Source organism: Festucalex cinctus, chromosome 8 (genome assembly GCF_051991245.1).
Source record: "Festucalex cinctus isolate MCC-2025b chromosome 8, RoL_Fcin_1.0, whole genome shotgun sequence".
Taxonomy (NCBI): Eukaryota; Metazoa; Chordata; class Actinopteri; order Syngnathiformes; family Syngnathidae; genus Festucalex; species Festucalex cinctus.
The window spans coordinates 14,754,829-14,775,568 of NC_135418.1; the positions used below are offsets into that span (position 1 = coordinate 14,754,829).

Genomic DNA, 20,740 nt, shown 5'->3' on the forward strand with positions numbered 1-20,740 from the left:
GCTCCTCCACACCTTGCTGTTAGCGCAAACCAACACAGTCGCCATGGTAACAACAGCAGGGACAATACGTGGCCTGCCCGCCGTTTCCCTCATGCGCATCCGCGCACGCACCTTCGCGTGACCACATCAACGCGCGGAGGTTTACTATAACGGAACGACATGATTAACATCGAGAGACACACACCCACAAACACATTAATACATGCTCACTTCACTATTCATCTGTCCTCCACTTAATTTATACCTCATTTCCTTTGCTTCGCTCTCTTAATGAAATCACAAGCACGGCACACAATCAAGCCTCTGGGCCTTGTAAGACGGGCTGCGCACAACCCCATTTCTAGTCATTATTAGCATGCTGTGACCAGACAGCCATCGCGCGGTTCGCACACCAACACAAAGACGCACACGAGCTGTCGTCTCATCGCCACCGGATCACCTGGATTTATTTCCGAGAAGGCAGGGGTGTGCCTGTGCAACTTGACAATAAATCAAGGCATCATACACTCCAGAGAGGCAAATCAAGATAATACAGTCCCAACCCAAAAGAAAAAAAAAACAGGATGGTGAGTGGTGGCGGCTAAATAAATAAATGGATGGATGTCGAACAGAAAGCACAGAGGGAGGAAAAAACGGGATGGATTTGACACGCTCCCTCTTCTCCACTTGTGCTCTTCATGCTTTCTTGCTTGGGGCTCCTCATCCGTGATTGGTCAGTGAGCTCTGCAAGACAGAGACGGAGGAACATAAGAACAGAGCGGCTTGTTTCAAAACTTTAACACGACTGCAGCAGAAGAACTCATCCAGTCAAGTCCTAAATGTGGTTGTGGAAAGAAGTCCTCGATTCAGACAAACTGGGAAAGAAAGCCTACAGTATGCTTACCAAATGGACCGTAAAGCCAAATGCTTCTGGCTATCTTAACGTGTTTATTTGAACGCTTCGTCCATGGCTACACACTGATGTGACGGCTTACTCATGAAGAAGATCGACCGTTGCAGTGTAGAACGAGGTTGAAAATAAACAACTGTGAAGTGCAGTTTCCTTTCAATTCGAATCCACTCTTCATACATTTTGCATGTGTTAACTACCAAAGAAACGATCAGAAGGAATAATATCTTGAATAAACATCTTCTATATCTCATTAGGGTTACGGTGTCTCAATGGCCCAAGCGTTGGGACACACGATAAATGATATGCACAACCTCGAAGCACTCTTGGTAGAAGTGTAGCTCATGGAAGAGATTAAACTTTTTTTAAAAGATGCAGACATTTCCTTTTTCTTCCGTTCGTCTCCTCCTCCTCCTTAAAATGAAGTTTTGTGGCGGTGCATTTCCAAATATGGGCACGCCGTCGTTCTTACGTCCTGTTGTGCCGCACAACCTTTCATACTGAGTGCAGTGTGAAAAGGGGGCTATAAAAAGATTGTATTTGTTTGCTTGCTTTGAACCACTGCTGCACTGGACTTGTAGCCATATAAAAAGTTAACATGTTGGAATGCTTTTATTGAAATTTTTAAACTGACTTTTTTCTTCTTAATACATTGCCAAGGGACTTAGTATAAGCAGATACTCAAAATCAAGTGTGTTTGCCTTGTCTTTGGCTTATTCCTAAAGACACATCAACATCAACAACTGGTGTTAAAAGAAGAAGAGAGACGGCAAAAACGATGCACTCTGGATGTTATGCACTTTCAAAACAGTAAGACTACAACTTTTGTTTATTTATTTCCACAGTGCGTTCAAATACAGACAAAACCTATTGATAAGCAATGATTTGACTGTGAAAAATGGACTCCCTCTGAAGCTCAAAGCTTATAAAATGGGGTCCAACAACCCACCACCAACACAATTTACATTGCAATCCAATTAGGTTGGTATCCACATAATTTAGTTAATTTAGCTTAACACATACTGATAACCCTGGAAGCTCCCTGCAATTTTTGTTATAATTTTTATTGAAACAAAACTGTCAATTATTTATATGTTTGAAATCCAAAGATTTTTTTTAACGCTAATATTTTATCTTTTACTGCAAATGAATATTAGCTTGACATATCGATTATCGGCCTCCTTGACTACTAATAATCTTGTTCGGTATCGCCTTGAAAAAATCATATCGGTCCATCACTTGTCGATATTTAATGACGTTTTTTTGATGGTGGCAGTCTGACTCGGGAACAGAATACTTTCATTATTTGCTCTGGCACAAAATGTTCCGAAACGGGTTGTGTTCAACCTTAGACACGCCGCTGTCACTGGAAAAAAAAAAAAAGAGATATAGAACCATTATGAATTACGCTAGTTGGTGCAGAGAAGGAGCTGATCAGAGCTGAGCCAGTCCCTGCAGGGTGTGACTAGGCACCCGCCTGTGTCAATACACATACAAACACACAACCACAGGAGGAGACACAGGGTGACAAGGTTAGTGAAGCATTAGCTTGTGGCTGCTGGGGAGGCAAGTTGGCATGCAAACTACCTCGATGCTCTTCTGGCAAGCAGATACGCTGGCGGGCAGGTTAGTCGCTTACTTGCCAAGTACATCCGAGGGCATCGCAGCCCGTGCCACTGAATTGGAGATGAGCGGCAAATGTGACAAGGGGACTTAGCTTGACTGTTCCACTCTCGTTCAGAAATATAAAAGGGGAATTGTGTTTGTTTGCTAACGTGCTGGAAAAGACAGCGTTTGTACGAAGGCAGCTCTATTTGAGGGTGTGCGCACGTAAGCGTATACGAGATCAACCAGGGCCATGTTGCAACAAGCTCTTTTTGCCAGTGTTTTCACCAGGAATGGAAATAATGACGAAACTTAGCTATATTCTAATGTGAATTGCTGCAAAACGGAAACAGATAGAAATATAATAATATTTCCTGATGAAAGAAGAGACTCTAATCTTTCTTTTGGGAAGTTCCATGTGTTTTTATAGCAATAGAACAGAATATTCTGTGGGCCTTGCAAAATCAGACAAAATCCAGTAAAACAGCCGGGAGCGAAGCGGATTGCTTCTGACAGTTGCAAGTCCTGAAACTTTGAAATAAGATCAGTACTGATACCTGGTATCGATACTCACCAATCCCATTTATGCATATGACTTTGGGAATCTGTTTCTAAAGACATTATCGATGTTTGAAAATAATTGTTGAAAATGTGAAGACTGAAAACTATGTTGGATTTAATTGTGGAGATTTTGTGTTAATTAAAGGTACTGACCACAGAAAATTCAAGTTTGAATCGCAACTGACAGCTGTGGCAGAAAAATGAAACTACACACTCCCTTTTTCAGGTACAGATTGTGCACATGATGTCACATCTGCAGGCAGAGGGTGGAAAATTTGAAACTGAATCCAGTTTGAAAACTATTGGCCAGAGGCTTGCACGAGTACCCATTGTGGACAGCTAAGATGCTAATCTACAAATTAAAAGTATTTCAGTCATAAATGGTCAAATAAAAACGCTATTGTGAAGATGTTTTTTGACCAAATTGTTACAGAGCAGGTTTAAGTATTAATTGTGAATTAACATGTTTTTCAGTGTTCCCAATTTTTGGGGCACGGTTAAAATGGTGCCGAGTGGCACACTGGCTTGTGCATGAGTCCTGTGTTTGCTTTATTTTTCTCTTATTTTCAACACAAAATGACAATTTAGACGTTCAGCCAAACTACTAATAGCCATGACATTTCCTGTTAGCGGCGGCCATGTAGGAGAATGCACGATGCTACAGTATTGTTTAAGGTGCATGGCAAGAGTTCAAGGTGTTAACTCGGCCCTCTGGTCTTTCCAGAGTTGAGTACAGTAAAGGTTCTCAACTATTCTCATATAACATCCTATTGATAAAAAGTTGTATCCTATTTTGTTGCTGCTTTAAATACAAATCTGGTGGAAAGAGAACAGTGAACATCTTACGCATCAGTCATATTTCGGTAAGTAATTCCAACATTGGATGCATGTTCACAATTTCTTAGTATTTGTCACCAACCAACAAAAATGGGTTCATTGTTCACATTTATTCTAATAAATGTCTACAATATTTCTAAAAAGCAAACATCTGAAAAGGGAATATTACTCTGTAGAAAAGTTTAGGGTGTTAACGCGTGGAGGCTTGGGGTCCTAAACTTCCCATTCACAGCATGACGAAAATCAAGAATGTCTTCAATTTAAGATTTAGACAAAAGTTGAACATAAAACTTCACTTTGATATCACTCCGTGAGATGAAAAAGTTTGTTGATGTTAGATGTAAACAGAAGACCTTTTTTTTTTTTTTTTTCTCCGCCCACACACAAAATACACACAGCAAAAGAAGCATTTCTTCCCCCTGCTAGTTTCCATCCAATTAGTGAGCAGCGTGAGGTGTCGGAGAATTGTTACATTGGTTGACTGGAAATCTAATTCAAACGGCAGCGATGTCAAAGCAACAGGATACACGCTCAGGTTGTGTTCACACTTCCGCAGTCATCTGCTAATAAGCAGCCACACCTGAACACACATCTGGCAACATATGAAGAGATATTGACACTGACGCACGCGATGACTAAAATAAATAAAAAAACACTTGGCCCTTTCTCGGTGAAAAACAAAAATAATAGACAACTAGAAAATCAATAACTGTCTTCTCTGCTCAGCGCAAACGGCACTCAGCTTGCCATTCTTTTGGGAGGCCAGGAGACAGTTGCCAGGCAAACACTGTCAATCAGACACGATCGTGGAGCTATGTTTTTTTTTTTTTTTTTTAAACAAAACGAACACAAGGTCACTGATTAGACTCTCGGTTAGGCCATCGAGTGAGACAGTTCATTAGCCTTTACGTGTACGCAACAAACAGCTCTTTAATCATCTTGGATGTTTTTGGTTTTACTGACTGACAACCCACATTTGCTCTTCATGTATTCAAATAGCTGGCAAAAGGGTCATGATGTAATGAGATGAGAAGCTGTTAACTCATTTGCTCCCAAAAATGTAAAAATATGTTTTATTGTAAATGTTTTAAGTATCCCAAAGACTTGTTTATTCATTTATTTAATTTTTTATGCTAGAGCACACAGAAGGCTTTGATGCAGCCTCTCAACTGCAAAGAACGGTTGAAGAAATGGTAGTGATTACACAAACGGCCAGCAGGTGGCAGCAGAGTCTAAGAGATCAACCAGGGCCATGTTGCAACAAGCTCTTTTTTTCCAGTGTTTTCACCAGGAATTTAAATAATGACGAAACTTAGCTATATTCTAATGCTAATTGCTGCAAAACGGAAAGAGATAGAAATATACTTTTTTTTCCTTATGAAATAAGAGACTCTAATCTTTCTTTTGGTATGTTCCATGTTTTTATACCAATAGAACGCAATATTATATGGGCCTTGTAAAATCAGTCAAAATCCAGTAAAACAGGCGGGTTGCTTCAGTGAAAATAGCTGGGAGTGAATTAGTTAAATATTGAACATGAAAAACTATTTTTGTTGAGGTTTTAATTAACATTAAGCTGTGTTTCTGTAATTCTCCCATCGTGTTTTTTTTTCTCTCTCTTGAAACTGACTGCACCCATGCATCCATTTTCTATAATATCCTAATTATTGTTCTAAGTGAGCTGGAGCCCATCCCAGCTGACTTTGAGCCAGAGGCGGGCTACACCAAGTACTATTGTCACCAATCAATCGCGGAAAACATACCAACAGGCACTTTAGAATGTTCAATCAACTCAAGAAGCATGTTTTGGGGATGTGGGAGGAAACTGGAGTACCTGAAAAAAATCTACACTAAAACAGGGAAGACAAGACAACCAAACTACTATTCCACATTGGTGCGCAGTTTTGTCATGGTGAATTTTAGAATGAACATGCTAACATTCAGTAGAGGGTATATGAAAGTGCTATATAAATGAAGATGACCTGACTTGACTTGACTTAAGAGACAGAAGTTCATGACTGTAGGAAATGAGCAGTGGTTTAATGGTACCTTTTTAAACTGTTTGCTTTTTCTTCGGCCAATATTTCTCCCTTACATCATGGCATCACTCTTGAAAGTGCTTATTTGCCAGATCTAATTACCACAAGGAAAATTTGAAGCCACATGCAAGCATGCTTGGTAACTACTATGTTAATGATAGTGAACATGATAATCATTCATTCGATCTGCCGGTATGAGTAAATGAACAATTTCACCCGCTGAGTCACAATTCTCCAATAAAGCGTGTCTGGCATGAAATGAAGAAAAGCACATGGCATCTGAAACGTGGCAGGGGCAAATTGATCAAGCAATAGGTTTAGCTGGCTATATGACATAGCTTTCAGACAAAGTTGTGGAGGATGGGGGTGTGTGGAGGAGAAAACAGCTCATCTTGATGTGGCCTGTGCCTTCACAAGGATGGTCGCCTTGGTGATGATGGATGACAGAGAGGTGGGATGGAATGCAGAGAGATAGAGACGCAAATATTGATATTCACACATGCTTGCCTATGTCAATTTTCGACTTCCAAGTGTGTCACCAAGCACAGTAATGTATCAGGAAATTCAATAAATAACACTCACTACAATGTTTACAGCTGATGCTAATATTTATACTGGTGTTGTCATGATGCCAAAATTTCCATCTTCACAATACTGAAACAAAACCACACATTTTTTTTTTTTTTTTTTGTAAGTGCCTTTGAATGTTGTTACGACGCACATCAAGCCTCACTTGCCTTTTTCTCCTGGTCTCGTCATTTCCACATCTCCCCAATTGGTGACCCCTGAAGTGAGCAAAAATGAATGTGCCTGGTGCACATAAGGTAAATGGACTGCTTTTTTTTTTTTTTTTTTTTTCTAAAATAGCACTTTGTGTATGAAATACGCTACATAAACAAACCTGCCTTAACTCATTAGGGTTGGGCAAGTACCAATATCAAGCCTATATAGCCTTATTTTAAGGTATTGGGTACTCATGTAGGCTACCAATACTTGCAAAAACTATCTGACAATGAGTGAGTCCCCCTTGACAGTAGTTGGTGCTATACTATAGAGCAGGGGTCTCCAAGTTGGGTCCTCGAGAGCCCCTATCCAGCCCGTTTTCCATGTCTGCCTCAGCTGAATCTAATGATCAGCTAATCAGCAAGCTTTGCAGAAGCCTGATAACGATCCCGATCATTAATCAGGTGTGTTAGTGGAGAGAAACATGGAAAACAGGCTGGATAGGGTTCTCTCGAGGACCCAACTTGGAGACCCCTGCTCCAGAGTTTGACACATCAGCGAATCAATTGTATCAGGAACAGCAATTGATTCACAATTTGTTGTCATTGTGCTGAATGAAATTTCAAGCATACTACATGTATAGGTACTCTGCATCGTTGAGTAATCAAAGCGTGAAAAGTCGTACTGGTGTCATGTATAACGTAAAGTCCACTAAATATGGGCAATTATTTGAAAAACACTTACATGGTCTCACATTTTTTAATATGCAAAAATTACGTAAAAGCACAAGAGGACCCCCCATTTACCATTTAACTTACAATGGAAACATTGGAATAAAAAATATTCCATGTAGAACATGCTATGAGTTGTGTTATTGACTTGCACAGGCTATTTTATGCGTTTATGCTTCACAATAAAGGCCATTTATTGCAAACTACTGCTTCTTTCTTGTCAGAGCGCACATAAACTAATTGCAGAAAAGACTGTTTGCCATAATATGGTCAAATACTTTTTTTGTGTGTGCCTATTTTTGCAATTTACTACAATTTGTGCTGTTTTAGCATCCAATGTCAAAACAAGCCCCACACTGGTCCTCTGAATATGCCAGCGACACTCAACTGTTTCATAAAGCGTTCACATTTAAGGGTTTCTCGGTCCATTTTATTATTATTTTTTTAATGTTATTACAATTTGTATGATTAAATTGATTCCACCAACTATTACACCAACTATAGTGTGACATGCACACGTACCACTTATACAAGATTATCATAGCTAAATTGCTGTCAAGTAAACAAGGCCTTAATGATGACTGGATTGAAATATATCTAATTGATGTACAGTACATGTATAGGCTTATCATCATATATTAATGTAGAAATCCACTTGTTGCAGCAATATATTCCGTAATCACTGTAAAACCAGAGTGGCACTTAATCGAGCATCTCTGAGGCCAGCGCGCGCACACGCCAGGGTGGACAAATGCTTCCTCCAGGAGACTGATGGGTTTAAGTGGGTTAAGTGTGGAATAAAAAGGCAAGTGTCTCTCAGATGCTGTGGGCCCCTGTGGATGATTTTAAAAAAGGCGCAGCAATAGCATTTGCAAATGGTTGGTAGTGGAGTGTTGTGGAGGAGGGTGATGACACTTGCAGTAAGTGGTGGTCTGAGAAACATTTGTTCTTCAATGTGACTTTGACAATGGAGGCTTTTGTTAGATGTTGAAAGAGAATAGATGAGGAGAGGAAAATTCTTTAAACCCATGGTCGTATACGAAGGCTTTCCAGAAACATAACTCGATGGGGATTTAACTTAGGTTAATATTTAACTGTAAATGAACACCAAGAATCTCTACAAATGTGATATGTGTTACATTTATTAAAAGGGAAGTCAACGCAAACATTTTCTTTGTAACAAGGAGGCGGCCATCTTGTCACTTGCTGTCGACTGAAAGTGAGGCTACATTATATTCTTGCTGGTCGTTTTAAAACTGCGAACCCCCTTTTAAAAAGTTCAGTTGCATGGAACTAATTGTTGATTAACTATGTATCAAAACAATTGTGCTATAATGGCGTTCACCCTTGACTGCAACCAACAGAGGCACTGTTGATTCAGTTTGAAGAAGAACAACACAGCATCAGCTATATTAAGTTTAGCCACGTAAATATAGACTTCAGCTTTGGCACATCTCCCATGCAGCAATGTTTTATGCAATGCCACACTCACATCAAAAAGGAATCTAGAACATTCAGAAAGGAATTCACCAGTCAGCGAGAATAAAAATAAAATCATAAAATGAATCCATATTTTTTCCCATAATCCATCAAGGAAGTCAATTGGCCATTCCTTGTAAAACGGAAAAAAATAAGTGGACCTAATATGAAACCTTGTGGTACACCCTTAAATTACACGATTGGTGGTTACATTGTCATTGCTGGCTGACACAAAAGAACAAAAACACAAGCACATAAAAACACCGTACTCTTACAGTGGGCACAAAAACATACATAAAGTGTACAAGAGTTAAAAAAAATAAAAAAAAACACTAACAAACTACAGGTAACTAACTAGTTATCAGAAGCAAAGCCAGCCCCAAGTATAAAATCCAAGTTAATAACTTTGCTTTTTTTTTCCCCTCATATCTTTGATTAAGTTTTTTTCAGCATTGTTAAAATCAACTTCACTATACGGTCCGTTCGTTTATTTTCTTCACTGTGCTTTTAATTCTCTGTAAATCTGTTGTTTGTAAATGCGTTTAAATGTCAATGTAGATTCTTTTAGTAAGTTTAATAAGTTACTTTTGTTTTCTTTGCATTATGAATGTCTTCAGCTGTTCTGTTTTTAAAATTAAGTGCTGTGCATTTGGTTATGTGAAGCACATTGAGTTACCTTGTGTATGAAATAAGCTATATAAATAAAACTGCTTTCCCTTGCCTTGCCTAGCGAGCTGACATTCACCCCACATCATTAAGCGCACCACACACAAACCTAAGGTCCCATATGCATGACAATGACGCAACCTGGGATAGACACTGACAGGAGAGGCATGGATGGAGGCGATAGCAGAGACCAGGTTTAAGGGCTGCATGCGTGTGTGCCTGCGTGCACACATACATTAATCATAAAACATAAAAGAACTTTTGAATGCCATATTGTATCATAAAAGCTTGGCTGCTGTAGATAGTGAATTGGGCGGACGTCAAGTTGGAGATAGAAAAAGTGAGATCGATAAACTCATGTGATGCTCAGATCAGACACTGGCATGAAATAGTAGATAGCCCAATGCTGCTTGCACTGGCAGATTCTGTCGAGTGACTGACAATACGGAACTGATCCATCCATCAGAATATATAATGTACACCACCTACTTCAACCAACTCTTTGGGGACACAGGCAGAACATGTATGCTAAGTGGTACCGACCATGTTTTTCCATTTGGAATTCAAAATGTTCATGCAAAATATGTCACAATTGATGTGATTGCTAGTTTGTGTATAGTGCATCATTTCTGACTGATCAATATTACACTTCTTATAGCTGTATGTAAATTAATATTGTTAAAATCCTATTTAATACATTGCTCTCAGTTTTTCATAGCAAAAATATCAATAAAATGCCCACTTTCAGGTTCCCCTATTAATTATTTCTTGACACAGAATTTAATTTTCCTTTTAATAACAAAAGAGTGAAGTAGCAAGGAAGAACCTGACTGCTTTAGAAAATCCTTCAAAGCATACACAAGAACAGTCTAAACTGTCAGGAGGCTTTGGCAAAGCAATAAGCTTTCGTGTCGACTTAATATTCAAATCAAAGCTGAGAAAAAAAGTATAAATTATATATACAGTATATTATATAAATCTTTTAAATAACATCCCACGTATTTTCTTTGCAGCCTGTCTATTTAATGTCACGGGATTAAAAAACACTGAATTTCCACAAAGGTAATAATAACCATGCCATTGAATTTTGGAAACAGAATCAACAGCAATGCACTATTCAGTACTTGGCTACCAACTCATATATACATATATATACATATTCACTCAAGGTTTGCGTCGCCTTTGCACGGCACTAACCGGTAAAAATGGAGCAATCCGGGAGCGCCTAATTCACTAAACACGTGCAGATGGGGAAATCCGTCACTAACTGCCAACCAGATTGTGCCACATTGCGCCGGTGTTATTTAAGCGTATGTAAATTATGTAATTCGTAATGCCCAACCCAATGCAAATGAGACTCATTGATATGCAGCGTCTAAATCACTAACGCCAGCGCAAAATAGCCACACTGAGTTTGCGGGACGCAAATAACGCTTTTGGAAAGCATGTATTAACCTGACGGAACCTCGATCCCGGGATCATGACAGCAGTGCATGGCACGGTGCACCGTCGCTCTCTGGCTGTTGACGCAGAGAGGAGAGAGGAGAGAGAAGAGAGAAGAGAGAAGAGAGAAGAGAGAAGAGAGAAGAGAGAGAAAGAGAGAGAGAGAGAGAGAGAGAAGCGGACATTCCTCAATGTTGGTTTAGGACAACGTAACCCAGGCTGATCGGTAATGGCGGGGAGGCATTTTACGATCATTTTTACGTGCCAGATGCATACCATACGCACACGCCAACCTCTGAAAATACATGTTTTAACAATTTGTACCTTATGAATGAATGACGTCATTGTCGTCCTCTCTGCTCTGTACAGCTTAATGGCGCTCTAAACGCTTACTGTCGTTCCAACCTCGCTTTCTAATAATGTCATCTTTCTCACAACTGTTACTATAACAATCATGTTGTTGGCGCAAATCCATTGCCATCTGTGGTAAATCAGGTGCAAATTTGCTCCAAGCTGTCAGTTTTGTGGGTGTGTTTGCGCCGATATATGATTATAGCAATATCCTTAGTGAATAGGTGGGTAACTGGGCGCAGACTGCGGGTGCAGTTGTGGTGCAATATTTCGCGCTATTACCAGACGCAGCGCATTCTTAGTGAATATGCCCCTAAATATATTAATAAAGAGCAACCACGATGTGCCATTATCTTCATTAATGGCCGAGTGTGAATACTTCCTAATCAAGTCAGAGCATCTGGCACTCTTCATCACATGCAATTGAGCTTTCGTGCTCCATCTTGACCCCACCTGCAGCAATACTGAAACTTTTATAAGTTTGTAAGTGTTGTTTCAGTGTCAGGCTCAGTCAAATCTATTAATAGAAAAGCAGATTGTTGCAAGTCTCTCGATCAATCTACCCATCCAATCTATCTGCATTTCTATAGGTACATGCTGTATGTATGCATGCAGGTTGCAGGGGTAGTACCTGTCATGTTAACCAAACCTTGCAAAGACATGACAGAGGTCCAGTGCGGAGCAGAACTAATGCACTGGCTAATGTGACAAAGTGTGAATTGACAGGCAGTGGAAGAGGTCTTAATAAGGCTAGATGGATGTGTGGAGGATGGGAAGCGGGGGAAAAAATAGATCAACAGTGACAGCAGCAGGAATGGCATGCAGGATGGACATGAGGGAAAGAGAGGGGGATTAGTTATATTGCAAGGTTGTAATTTAACAAAGCCTGGAAATAGTGAAGATTTTACATCTCTTCAGCTATATCGTAAATCTAACAACATTTAAGTGCCTTTTTAGGTTTGAGCCGACGATAGAGCACTCTTCAGAAGTCTAAAGGTCAACTTGAAAATCCGAATGTTCAAAAGATAAGCGCGAGTCGGCCCTCAAAATAGAGATATCATCTCATAGATGATCCTCATATAGAAAGGTTGAAAAGTTGACAAAAATCAAATCTTTCCGTTTCTGACCTTCCTGTCCTTTGGAATTTCAAGAAAACTTAAATGATATACCATCCTTGTCATGTCTATATAATAATACCATAAATGATAACCTTAAAAAAGGTCCTGATACACAGCACTTACATGGCTGCTCAATAACGTAAGGCTTCAGTACTAATTAGAGATGTCCCAATCAGAATTTTTTGGCTTCCGATCTGATTTATTAAAAGGATACAAGACTTATAACTAATTTCCACTATTGGATTAGGCATTGTGTATAAAGAACAAAAGCGCAAATATCTCTGGCATCTTGTTCCCTAAATTTTCTTTGAAACCGATTAAGTATCAAAATAAAAACATACCGTGGTGAACGCCATTATCCTAGTCATGTGATCATGATGACCTATTCCGTGCGTAAACGACAGCTGCCGTCGTTCACTTGAATGGGAGTTTGCTGACGTAATGGGCATGAAAAAAAGACTTCTATCCCAAATACAAATTATCTTTTTGATATAGGACATCATTATGTGCAAATTCATTCTCCAAGTTGTGAAACTGTTTCTACAATGTAATATGATTCAGTATACCTACCCCAATACACATAGGGGCATATTCACTAAAGGTTTGCGTCACTTTTGCACGGCGCTGACCGGTAAAAATGGAGCAATCCGGGAGCACCTAATTCACTAAACATGCGCAGATGGGGAAATCCGTCACTAAGTGCGCTGCCAACCAGATTGCGCCACGGTGCACCAGTGTTATTTGTGCGTATGTAAATTAGGTAATTTGCATACATAGGCGCAAAATATGCCCACCCCAATGCAAATGAGACTCATTGATATACAGCGTCTAATTCACTAACGCCAGCGCAAACAGCCACAAGTAGTTTGCGTGACGCAAATAACGTTTAAGGAAAGCATGTATAAACCTGCCGCAACCTCGATCCTGGGATCATGGCAGCAGTACATGCCATTTGCGGCGCAACATGCACAGCCCTCTGATCACGCAGAGAGAGAGAGAGAGAGAGAGAGAGAGAGAGAGAGAGAGAGAGAGAGAGAGATTTTTCTATGTTGGTTTAGGACACATAACGTAACCCGGGCTGATCGGCAATGTCGGGGGGACATTTTACGATCATTTCTACGTGCCAGATGCATACTGTTTGGTTTGGTTTGGTTTATTATTTTTTCCCTTTCGGACACATTACAACTTACATCAATCACATCACATCATTTGCAACATTGACATCCGAAAGAAGGGCTGACGGGTAGAAGTCGAGGTTTATTCGAGACCCGTCCCCATCGACCCATTACTATAACGCATCAATCATATACATGGCCCACGCCGACCTCTGAAAATATATTTTTGATTCTTTGACTGCACGTTATCCAAAAGACGAGCCCGACAGTACCAGCCGATTTCGAGCATTTTAACTCATTTTTCAAGGCAAACAGAATATTGTGTGCTTTTACTACATAAACATGGTGGGTACCACATGAAAGATCGTGTTCCGTCCTTTCATTATATAAAAAAAAAGTATATTTCTACCTTATTCCGTTCTTTAGTAATCACCATTTGAAAATAGGTCATTTGAGTGACATTGAGCGAAAACTGAGAAGATAAGGAGAAAACGAGGTTTTTGTGAAATGATACATTTCCTCCACAACAGTGACTTTGACATTAATATTGTTTTGTTTGGTGACGCTCTGTGAATTAGATTTAATGTGACAAAGGCTTTGATCAGTCACGTCATTCTTGAAACTATTTCATCAGATTCCGTCATGTTTCATTGTAATATCAAACACCTTGAGCCCATTGAAAAGAGGTACAATGCTGCCATCTGCTGGCCATAGTTAGTGGGTGTTTTTGATTCCACAACCCATTGACCAGGCAGCACTGCACTTAGCACTTCCCATTGATTAAAAAACAAAAAAAAAACAAAAAAAAACATAATTGTCATTGAACGTTGATGGCAGCATACATCGTGATTTTAGTCATGGTTATTAAACGTTTTTGCCGGTCAAAGAGTTAAAAAAAAAAAAAAAAAAGACCGCACCAATAATTTGTACTTTATGAATGAATGACGTTGTTGTCGTCCTCTCTGCTTTGTACAGCTTAATGGCGCTCTAAACGCTTACTCTCGGTCTAACCTCGCTTTCTGATAATGTCATCTTTCTTGCAACTGTTGCTATAACAACCATGTTCTTGGCGCAAATCAATTGCCATGTGTGGTAAATCAGGTGCAAATTTGCTCCAAACTGTCCGTTTTGTGGGCGTGTTTGCGCCGGTATATGATGAGAGCAATATCGTTAGTGAATAGGTGGGTAACTGGACGCAGACTGCGTGTGCAAGTTGTGGTGCAATATTTTGCGCTATTACTGGACGCAGCGAATTCTTAGTGAATATACCCCATTGTATTAAAATCACTGTAAGATGAAATTATAGATTTGTTTCTAAATACATGTTTAAAACATGTGCAAAGATGACAACTATGTAGATTTAAAGTATCACTTGTTTGAGGTCCATGTTTTATACTTCTTTGTTCAATTCACTGGCGTACAGAATCAAGAGAACTAAATGCTGCACACTGTAAACTCAAAAGAACAGTAATGCTTGGTGGAAAAGTAGCTAGAGACAAGTGCTGCCCTTTATCAAGTCTGAATCTGAATAAACCCCAGCACGCCTCCCCAAAAAAAGAGCTGTATTTATAAAAATACATAGAGAGCTTTATCACAAAGAACACAATTCAAGTGGCAAAAGGATTCTTTGAAGCACTTTGAAAAGACTGCTTTTATTTTGAGTGTTTGCCGCGATTTTGTGGACTATTTAAACAGCAAAATTCCCCAACTACTATTGCTTCGTTCCTTTTATCTCGCTCCATATCATTGGGTTTTGTCATTGTTATTGTTTGTTTGATGGAAAAATGGGTTTGAAATAAGCACTTTGGAGATAAGCTGTGAGTATGAAGACTATTAATGAAAGTGTCAAGAAGGAGCCGAATGCATCGCTCAAGGTTTGAATGGACAAAATTGATTTCAATAGACTAATAAGGGTGTAATCTTTCCATCAAAAAAATCCAAACACAATTGTCGGCTGGAGATTTAAAAACTGTCAAATGAGCAATTCCTCTCTCTTGGACATCAACAGATTTGCTGGAAATATTGAAAGGATTTTATTTTCTTATTCTCACATCAGTGTTACAGTTTCCTCTTGAGTCTGACTGGTCTGGTCTCAACTCTTTTCCTCCTGTGTTTTCCAACAATCAGATATGAAAGTGAAGTCCAGCAAATTCATTAATTCATGTTCCACAAATGCAATAGTCTTGTTTAGACTAGTGGGGCCGCAAACGACTAGTGTTAATTTCGTCAATGAAAACTAAACAAAAATATTTTCGTTAACACACATATTTCACCGGGAAAAAACTAGACTGGACTTAAACCCTCATTAACTCATTTACTCACAGCCATTTTCACTGAAGCAAGTAAGCAACCCCCTTCGCTCCCGGCCGTTTTACCGGATTTTGACTGATTTTGCAAGGCCCACAGAATATTGTGTTCTATTGCTATAAAAACATTTCATCATTATTCACAATTCTGCTTTGAATTGTGGGGAAACAGCTTGTTTTCATCATGGGCCTTGGTTGATTGCTTATACTCTGCTGCCACCTGCTGGCCGGTTTGTAATTACTACCATTTTTTTTCACCCGTCCACTGCAGTTGGCAGGTTGCATCAAACCCTTATGTATGCTCTTGCATAAAAAAAAATTAAAAAATAAATAAATAAATAAATAAATAAACGTATAAATATGTCTTTGGGACACTTAGTACATTTACAATAGAAGATATTTAGATGTTTTTGGGAGCAAATGAGTTAATAAACAATAATTAGGACTAAATCAGTATGCATTTTCTTCACTTAATAAAAACTGTACTAAAATCTGTGGACATTTTAGTTCATGAAACAAAGATGAGATGGAAATTATATGATTTTGTAAAATCCTGTCTCTGATAATCTGTCACTGTGACACTCATGTGACACACATTGACACAAACCTTTCAAATCGGCAGCTAGCGAGTGCAACATGCAGAAACATATGGGACAGAGGAGGTGAATTCACGGTGAAAGGTTGAAAAAAAAAAAAGAGTAAATTATAGTTATAACTAGACAATCTAATGGCTATAATAAATAATAATAATAATAAGGTTAATCTGACCATTAACTAACGTTGGCTAATTTACTAGTTCGTAGCATGTAGCCAGAATAGCCACTGCAATTGTGTGTGTTGTTTTTCATCAAAAAAAGATGAGCAAATCTAATATGAAATAGTTTTAGATCCGAAATGCTCAACATTATCTGCTGACAAAAGTATACAGGGGTAAAATGATGGTTCTGACTAAAACATTGAGAGTTTTCTTGGACTAAAATAAAGACTAAAATGCTAATTTATAGTTGACTAAAAGTTGACTAAATAAAAATGGGATGAGGTTGACTAAATTTAATTAAAACTAACAAGCGTGGTTGAAACAGGACTAAAATTGAGACTGATAATAAAAATGTCTGGTAATATTAACACTACATAGATTATAGTAAATAACATTTTTTGGGTTGACATCCCCTCTATTACAGTACAATAAGCAAAAAGTTTCACGATCAACATTTTTTTTTCTACAAAATGGATATTTATTATGTCCTAATTGGAGGTCGACCACGGAGTGTCTCCAGCATCATCATCGTATAACTCAAACTAAAGACTTAGTTGGACGGCAAGTTTTCCTATGCTTCTCTTCCAACCCTACACCCACACAGGAAGCTCTCGCCTACCTTCTTGGCTTGCTGGACACAGGTCATGTACTGTTTGGCCAAACTGGAGCAGTACAGGGTTTGCTGAGGATTTTCTCTGTAACACTGGAGCACCTTGGCCTGCAGCTCAGTGCACACTGACGCAGTCTGCCGGGGCCTGCGCACATAACACACGCACGCACCAACAGAATGGAGATGTGATTGCAAGACAAAAATGGCTTGTGTGTGCTGTGTTTCAAAGTTTGAGTCCCAAAGTTAGTTCATAGGTTGTGTAAGTGACAATTTCTTGGCGCTTTCGATTTCATAAGTGGAAAATATAAGCTCAAATGTATACATATGAATCCATCTGAAAAAACACAACTGCTTGGTTGTTTTGTTTTGTTTTGTTTTTACCTGAGGTTGTAACAGAATTACAAAATTGTTGAGTGATTAAAGTGACACATTTCAGATATTTTTAGTCCCAATTAGTGGTGGGAACCTCTGGCTAACTCACTATACGATACAATACGATCATCTCACGATATGACGATACCACGATTATCGATATATTGCTCAGGTAATAAAAAAATCCACGATAATCTACGATAAAACTAATTATTCATAATACTATAATAAAAATAATATAAATAAATATTAATATAATATATAAATATATATAATATTTAAAAATATAAATAAAATAATAATAATGATAATAATAAATAAATATAATAATAATAATAATAATAATAATAATAATAATAGTAATAACTAAGCTCATGAGTCTTCTTCGTCTGAAGACTTCCGTCCATTTCCCAGCCACTCTTATGAGGCGCTCCCCCTAGTAGCCCGCCAAGTAATTGCACAATAAAGTCATGAACATTGGAGCCGTTCTAGTGGCTGTATATTAACTACAAAGTATCACGATTTGTCGCGATATCGATATATTGTCACACTCCTAGCCCCAATTGACAACATTATGATATGCAACAGATTCTAATATGAAACACTGTCCAGTTAAAATGGCGGGATATCGGATTCAATAGTTTCATTTGAGGTGACATGACAGGTATACTTTCTTTTCACCAACATTTATTTACATCCTCAATCCGCACATACAAACATTGACATGCCAAGTTCAAGTAGCGCTTCCCTCATGGCATCTCACAAAGCAATTTCCAAATTATGCATCCTTCACACACGAACGAGCACAGGTCTCCCTGCATTCACTGCCAAATACACACAATTAATTTGTTAGCATGCGTCTGTGAATTATGTCTGTGTGGCAAACGCGCCAGATAAAGTATACACAGTGAAAACTGGAAGAAATTGCTCTGCTGTGTACTGCGTTGAGTGTTTGCGTGTGTCTGCAGGTGTGTGCGTGTGCAGTGGAGGGGAGAGAAACAGGATTAAATTAATCATTGGAGGAGAGAATATTCATGAAAAGAGAAGTGAATGCAACCTGAGCGAGGTTTGCTGGAGGAGTGGAGGTAAATGTGACAGTGACATATTAAATGACAAACCTTACAGCTTGCACAGCCCATAGTAAATATTGCACTTTACCTCCGGTACGTTGGTCATATTCTTTCTGCAACTCACAAGTACAGAAACTCTTTGCACTTCTTTGCATCATCTTACAAGGTCATTCGGCAAGGACACTATTCAGGGGCTATGCTATAGAAATTGTGTTGAAATGAACAGTTGCACGTTTGTATGCTTGTGTGGTATTGCTTAAAAGAAATAAACTTGCTTGATAATATTTCTAGCAACCCCAGTATGTCTTGGTTTTGAAAATCCTGTCAAGGTTTGTATTTCTTCCTCAACGAGTGTAAGCTATAATACATATAATACATATAATACAAGTGTGAGTATTCAACTCTTGAGTAGTCCCCGATACCAAGTACCGATACCACTAGTAGTTTTGATACATACACTTTCATAAGTAAGTAAATAAATAAATTACGGGTGTCAGTCGAGTAAATGTTTTAAACGGAATTAATCAGTCAACTCACTATTAATCGCAAATTTAATATCAGTTCTAAATGTACAATGAAATGTAAAATCCAAATTGTTTCATACTCCTAAAGGCGGCATCTTCCGTTTTCACTAATTTTCTGTGAGTGAGTGAGTGAGTGAGTGAAAAAAAAATTAAAATAAAAAATCTGTGCGTGCTGTCAAGTTGCCGTGGAGTGACGTCTTGCAGCCGGCAAATTCACCCGGTCCCATCTGGCAACAGTGAGTGGCACCCCCCCCCCCCCCCCCCCCCCCACACACACACACACACACACACACACACACCACCACAGAAACGTCCCGCTGTTGACAAAACAAACACAAAATGCCAAAATACAGGCTGGTGGGGTATGAAAAAATCACCACCACACATTAACAGAAGCCCAGAGTTGTAGATTGAGAAGGAGTTCATGGATATACATCCTGCATTTATATAGTGCATTTCCCTGAGTGAAAACGGAATATAACATACATAAAAGTGGAAACATTTTATTTAAACTAATAGATATATGGCTGCATCTTTTAGTCATTGATACAGTAAATTCATAATTCATAAAATTGAAGTGTGACAATGATTTATTTTGAGGTCATTTTTCTGCCACTAGATGGCATAATAGCATTTGCCAGACATTGGTAACAGCTCAGTGCATTTTTCTTTTCATATTACGAGCTATCCAATCTTTAACATGAAGTAACTTGTGAAATTTTGCACATTTTAAAAACTATAAAAGTACAACTTGACCCCAGTCTCCACAAATATATATGCATGATTATTAAATTTATTGCTGCTAAATTTTGAGGTGGACGTATTTGTTGCGTTGCGACTGGATTTCCCCTAGTACAGGCTTTCCAACTAAGGGGTGGTCATTAATCGTGTGTTAAAAAAAAAAATTGTGCCGTTAAAGGAACTTTAAATTAACTCACAATTAACGCACTAAAATACACAAATAAATAAATAAATGTTCCAATATAGCATTTATCCTTAAATTTGTAAGAAATGAATGGCAATTGTCTATTGTTCTAAATTCTTTTTTATAGTACCTGAAGTAAAAGAGGGCAGTCTATACTGGTATCAGTCGCTGTCGCGAGAAACAATGCCTTGAAATTCAGGCCTGGTATCAGTCATCGCCCATTACTGCTTTTAGTGTATCTTTAATTACTGTACAATACAGCAGTCAGCACTACTCTGATACTAATATACACTGAAAAAGAATCTACGTATCCACATTTTTTTTCTGTCTAGGAGTAGTTTGTGTGAATGTGTGCCATGTTTCTTTGGAAAAGCAACATGGCCAACAACTAGCCTGATACGCACATTGCGTTATTACAAGTCCAAAACAAACATTATCATCAATGTGAAAGTCTCTGGGTGTTGAAAAATGGCACATTGTTAGGATATTTTGGGTTCCATACTGCAAACACCCTTAAATAATAAAAAATGGTGTACTGCACCAAACAATATTGTGCTGTTATGTGGAAACATCACAATTCTTTGTTTAAGGTAGGTCTGGAGGAAAGGAAATAGTGGAA

General features: G+C 38.6%; 1 protein-coding gene across 2 annotated transcripts in view; it reads right to left on the reverse strand.

The window, feature by feature from the left end:
- Nucleotides 1-419: 419 nt before the first annotated feature.
- Nucleotides 420-20,740, reverse strand: part of chchd6b (coiled-coil-helix-coiled-coil-helix domain containing 6b) — a 55,281-nt gene continuing 34,960 nt past the window's right edge. For both annotated transcript variants that reach the window (XM_077530047.1, XM_077530046.1), the window contains 2 exons: nt 17,240-17,375; nt 420-723 (listed from right to left, as the gene is read on the reverse strand). In XM_077530047.1, coding sequence (XP_077386173.1) covers nt 700-723; nt 17,240-17,375 — 160 coding nt within the window. In that variant the 3' untranslated portion in view covers nt 420-699. The remainder of the gene's footprint in view (nt 724-17,239; nt 17,376-20,740) is intronic.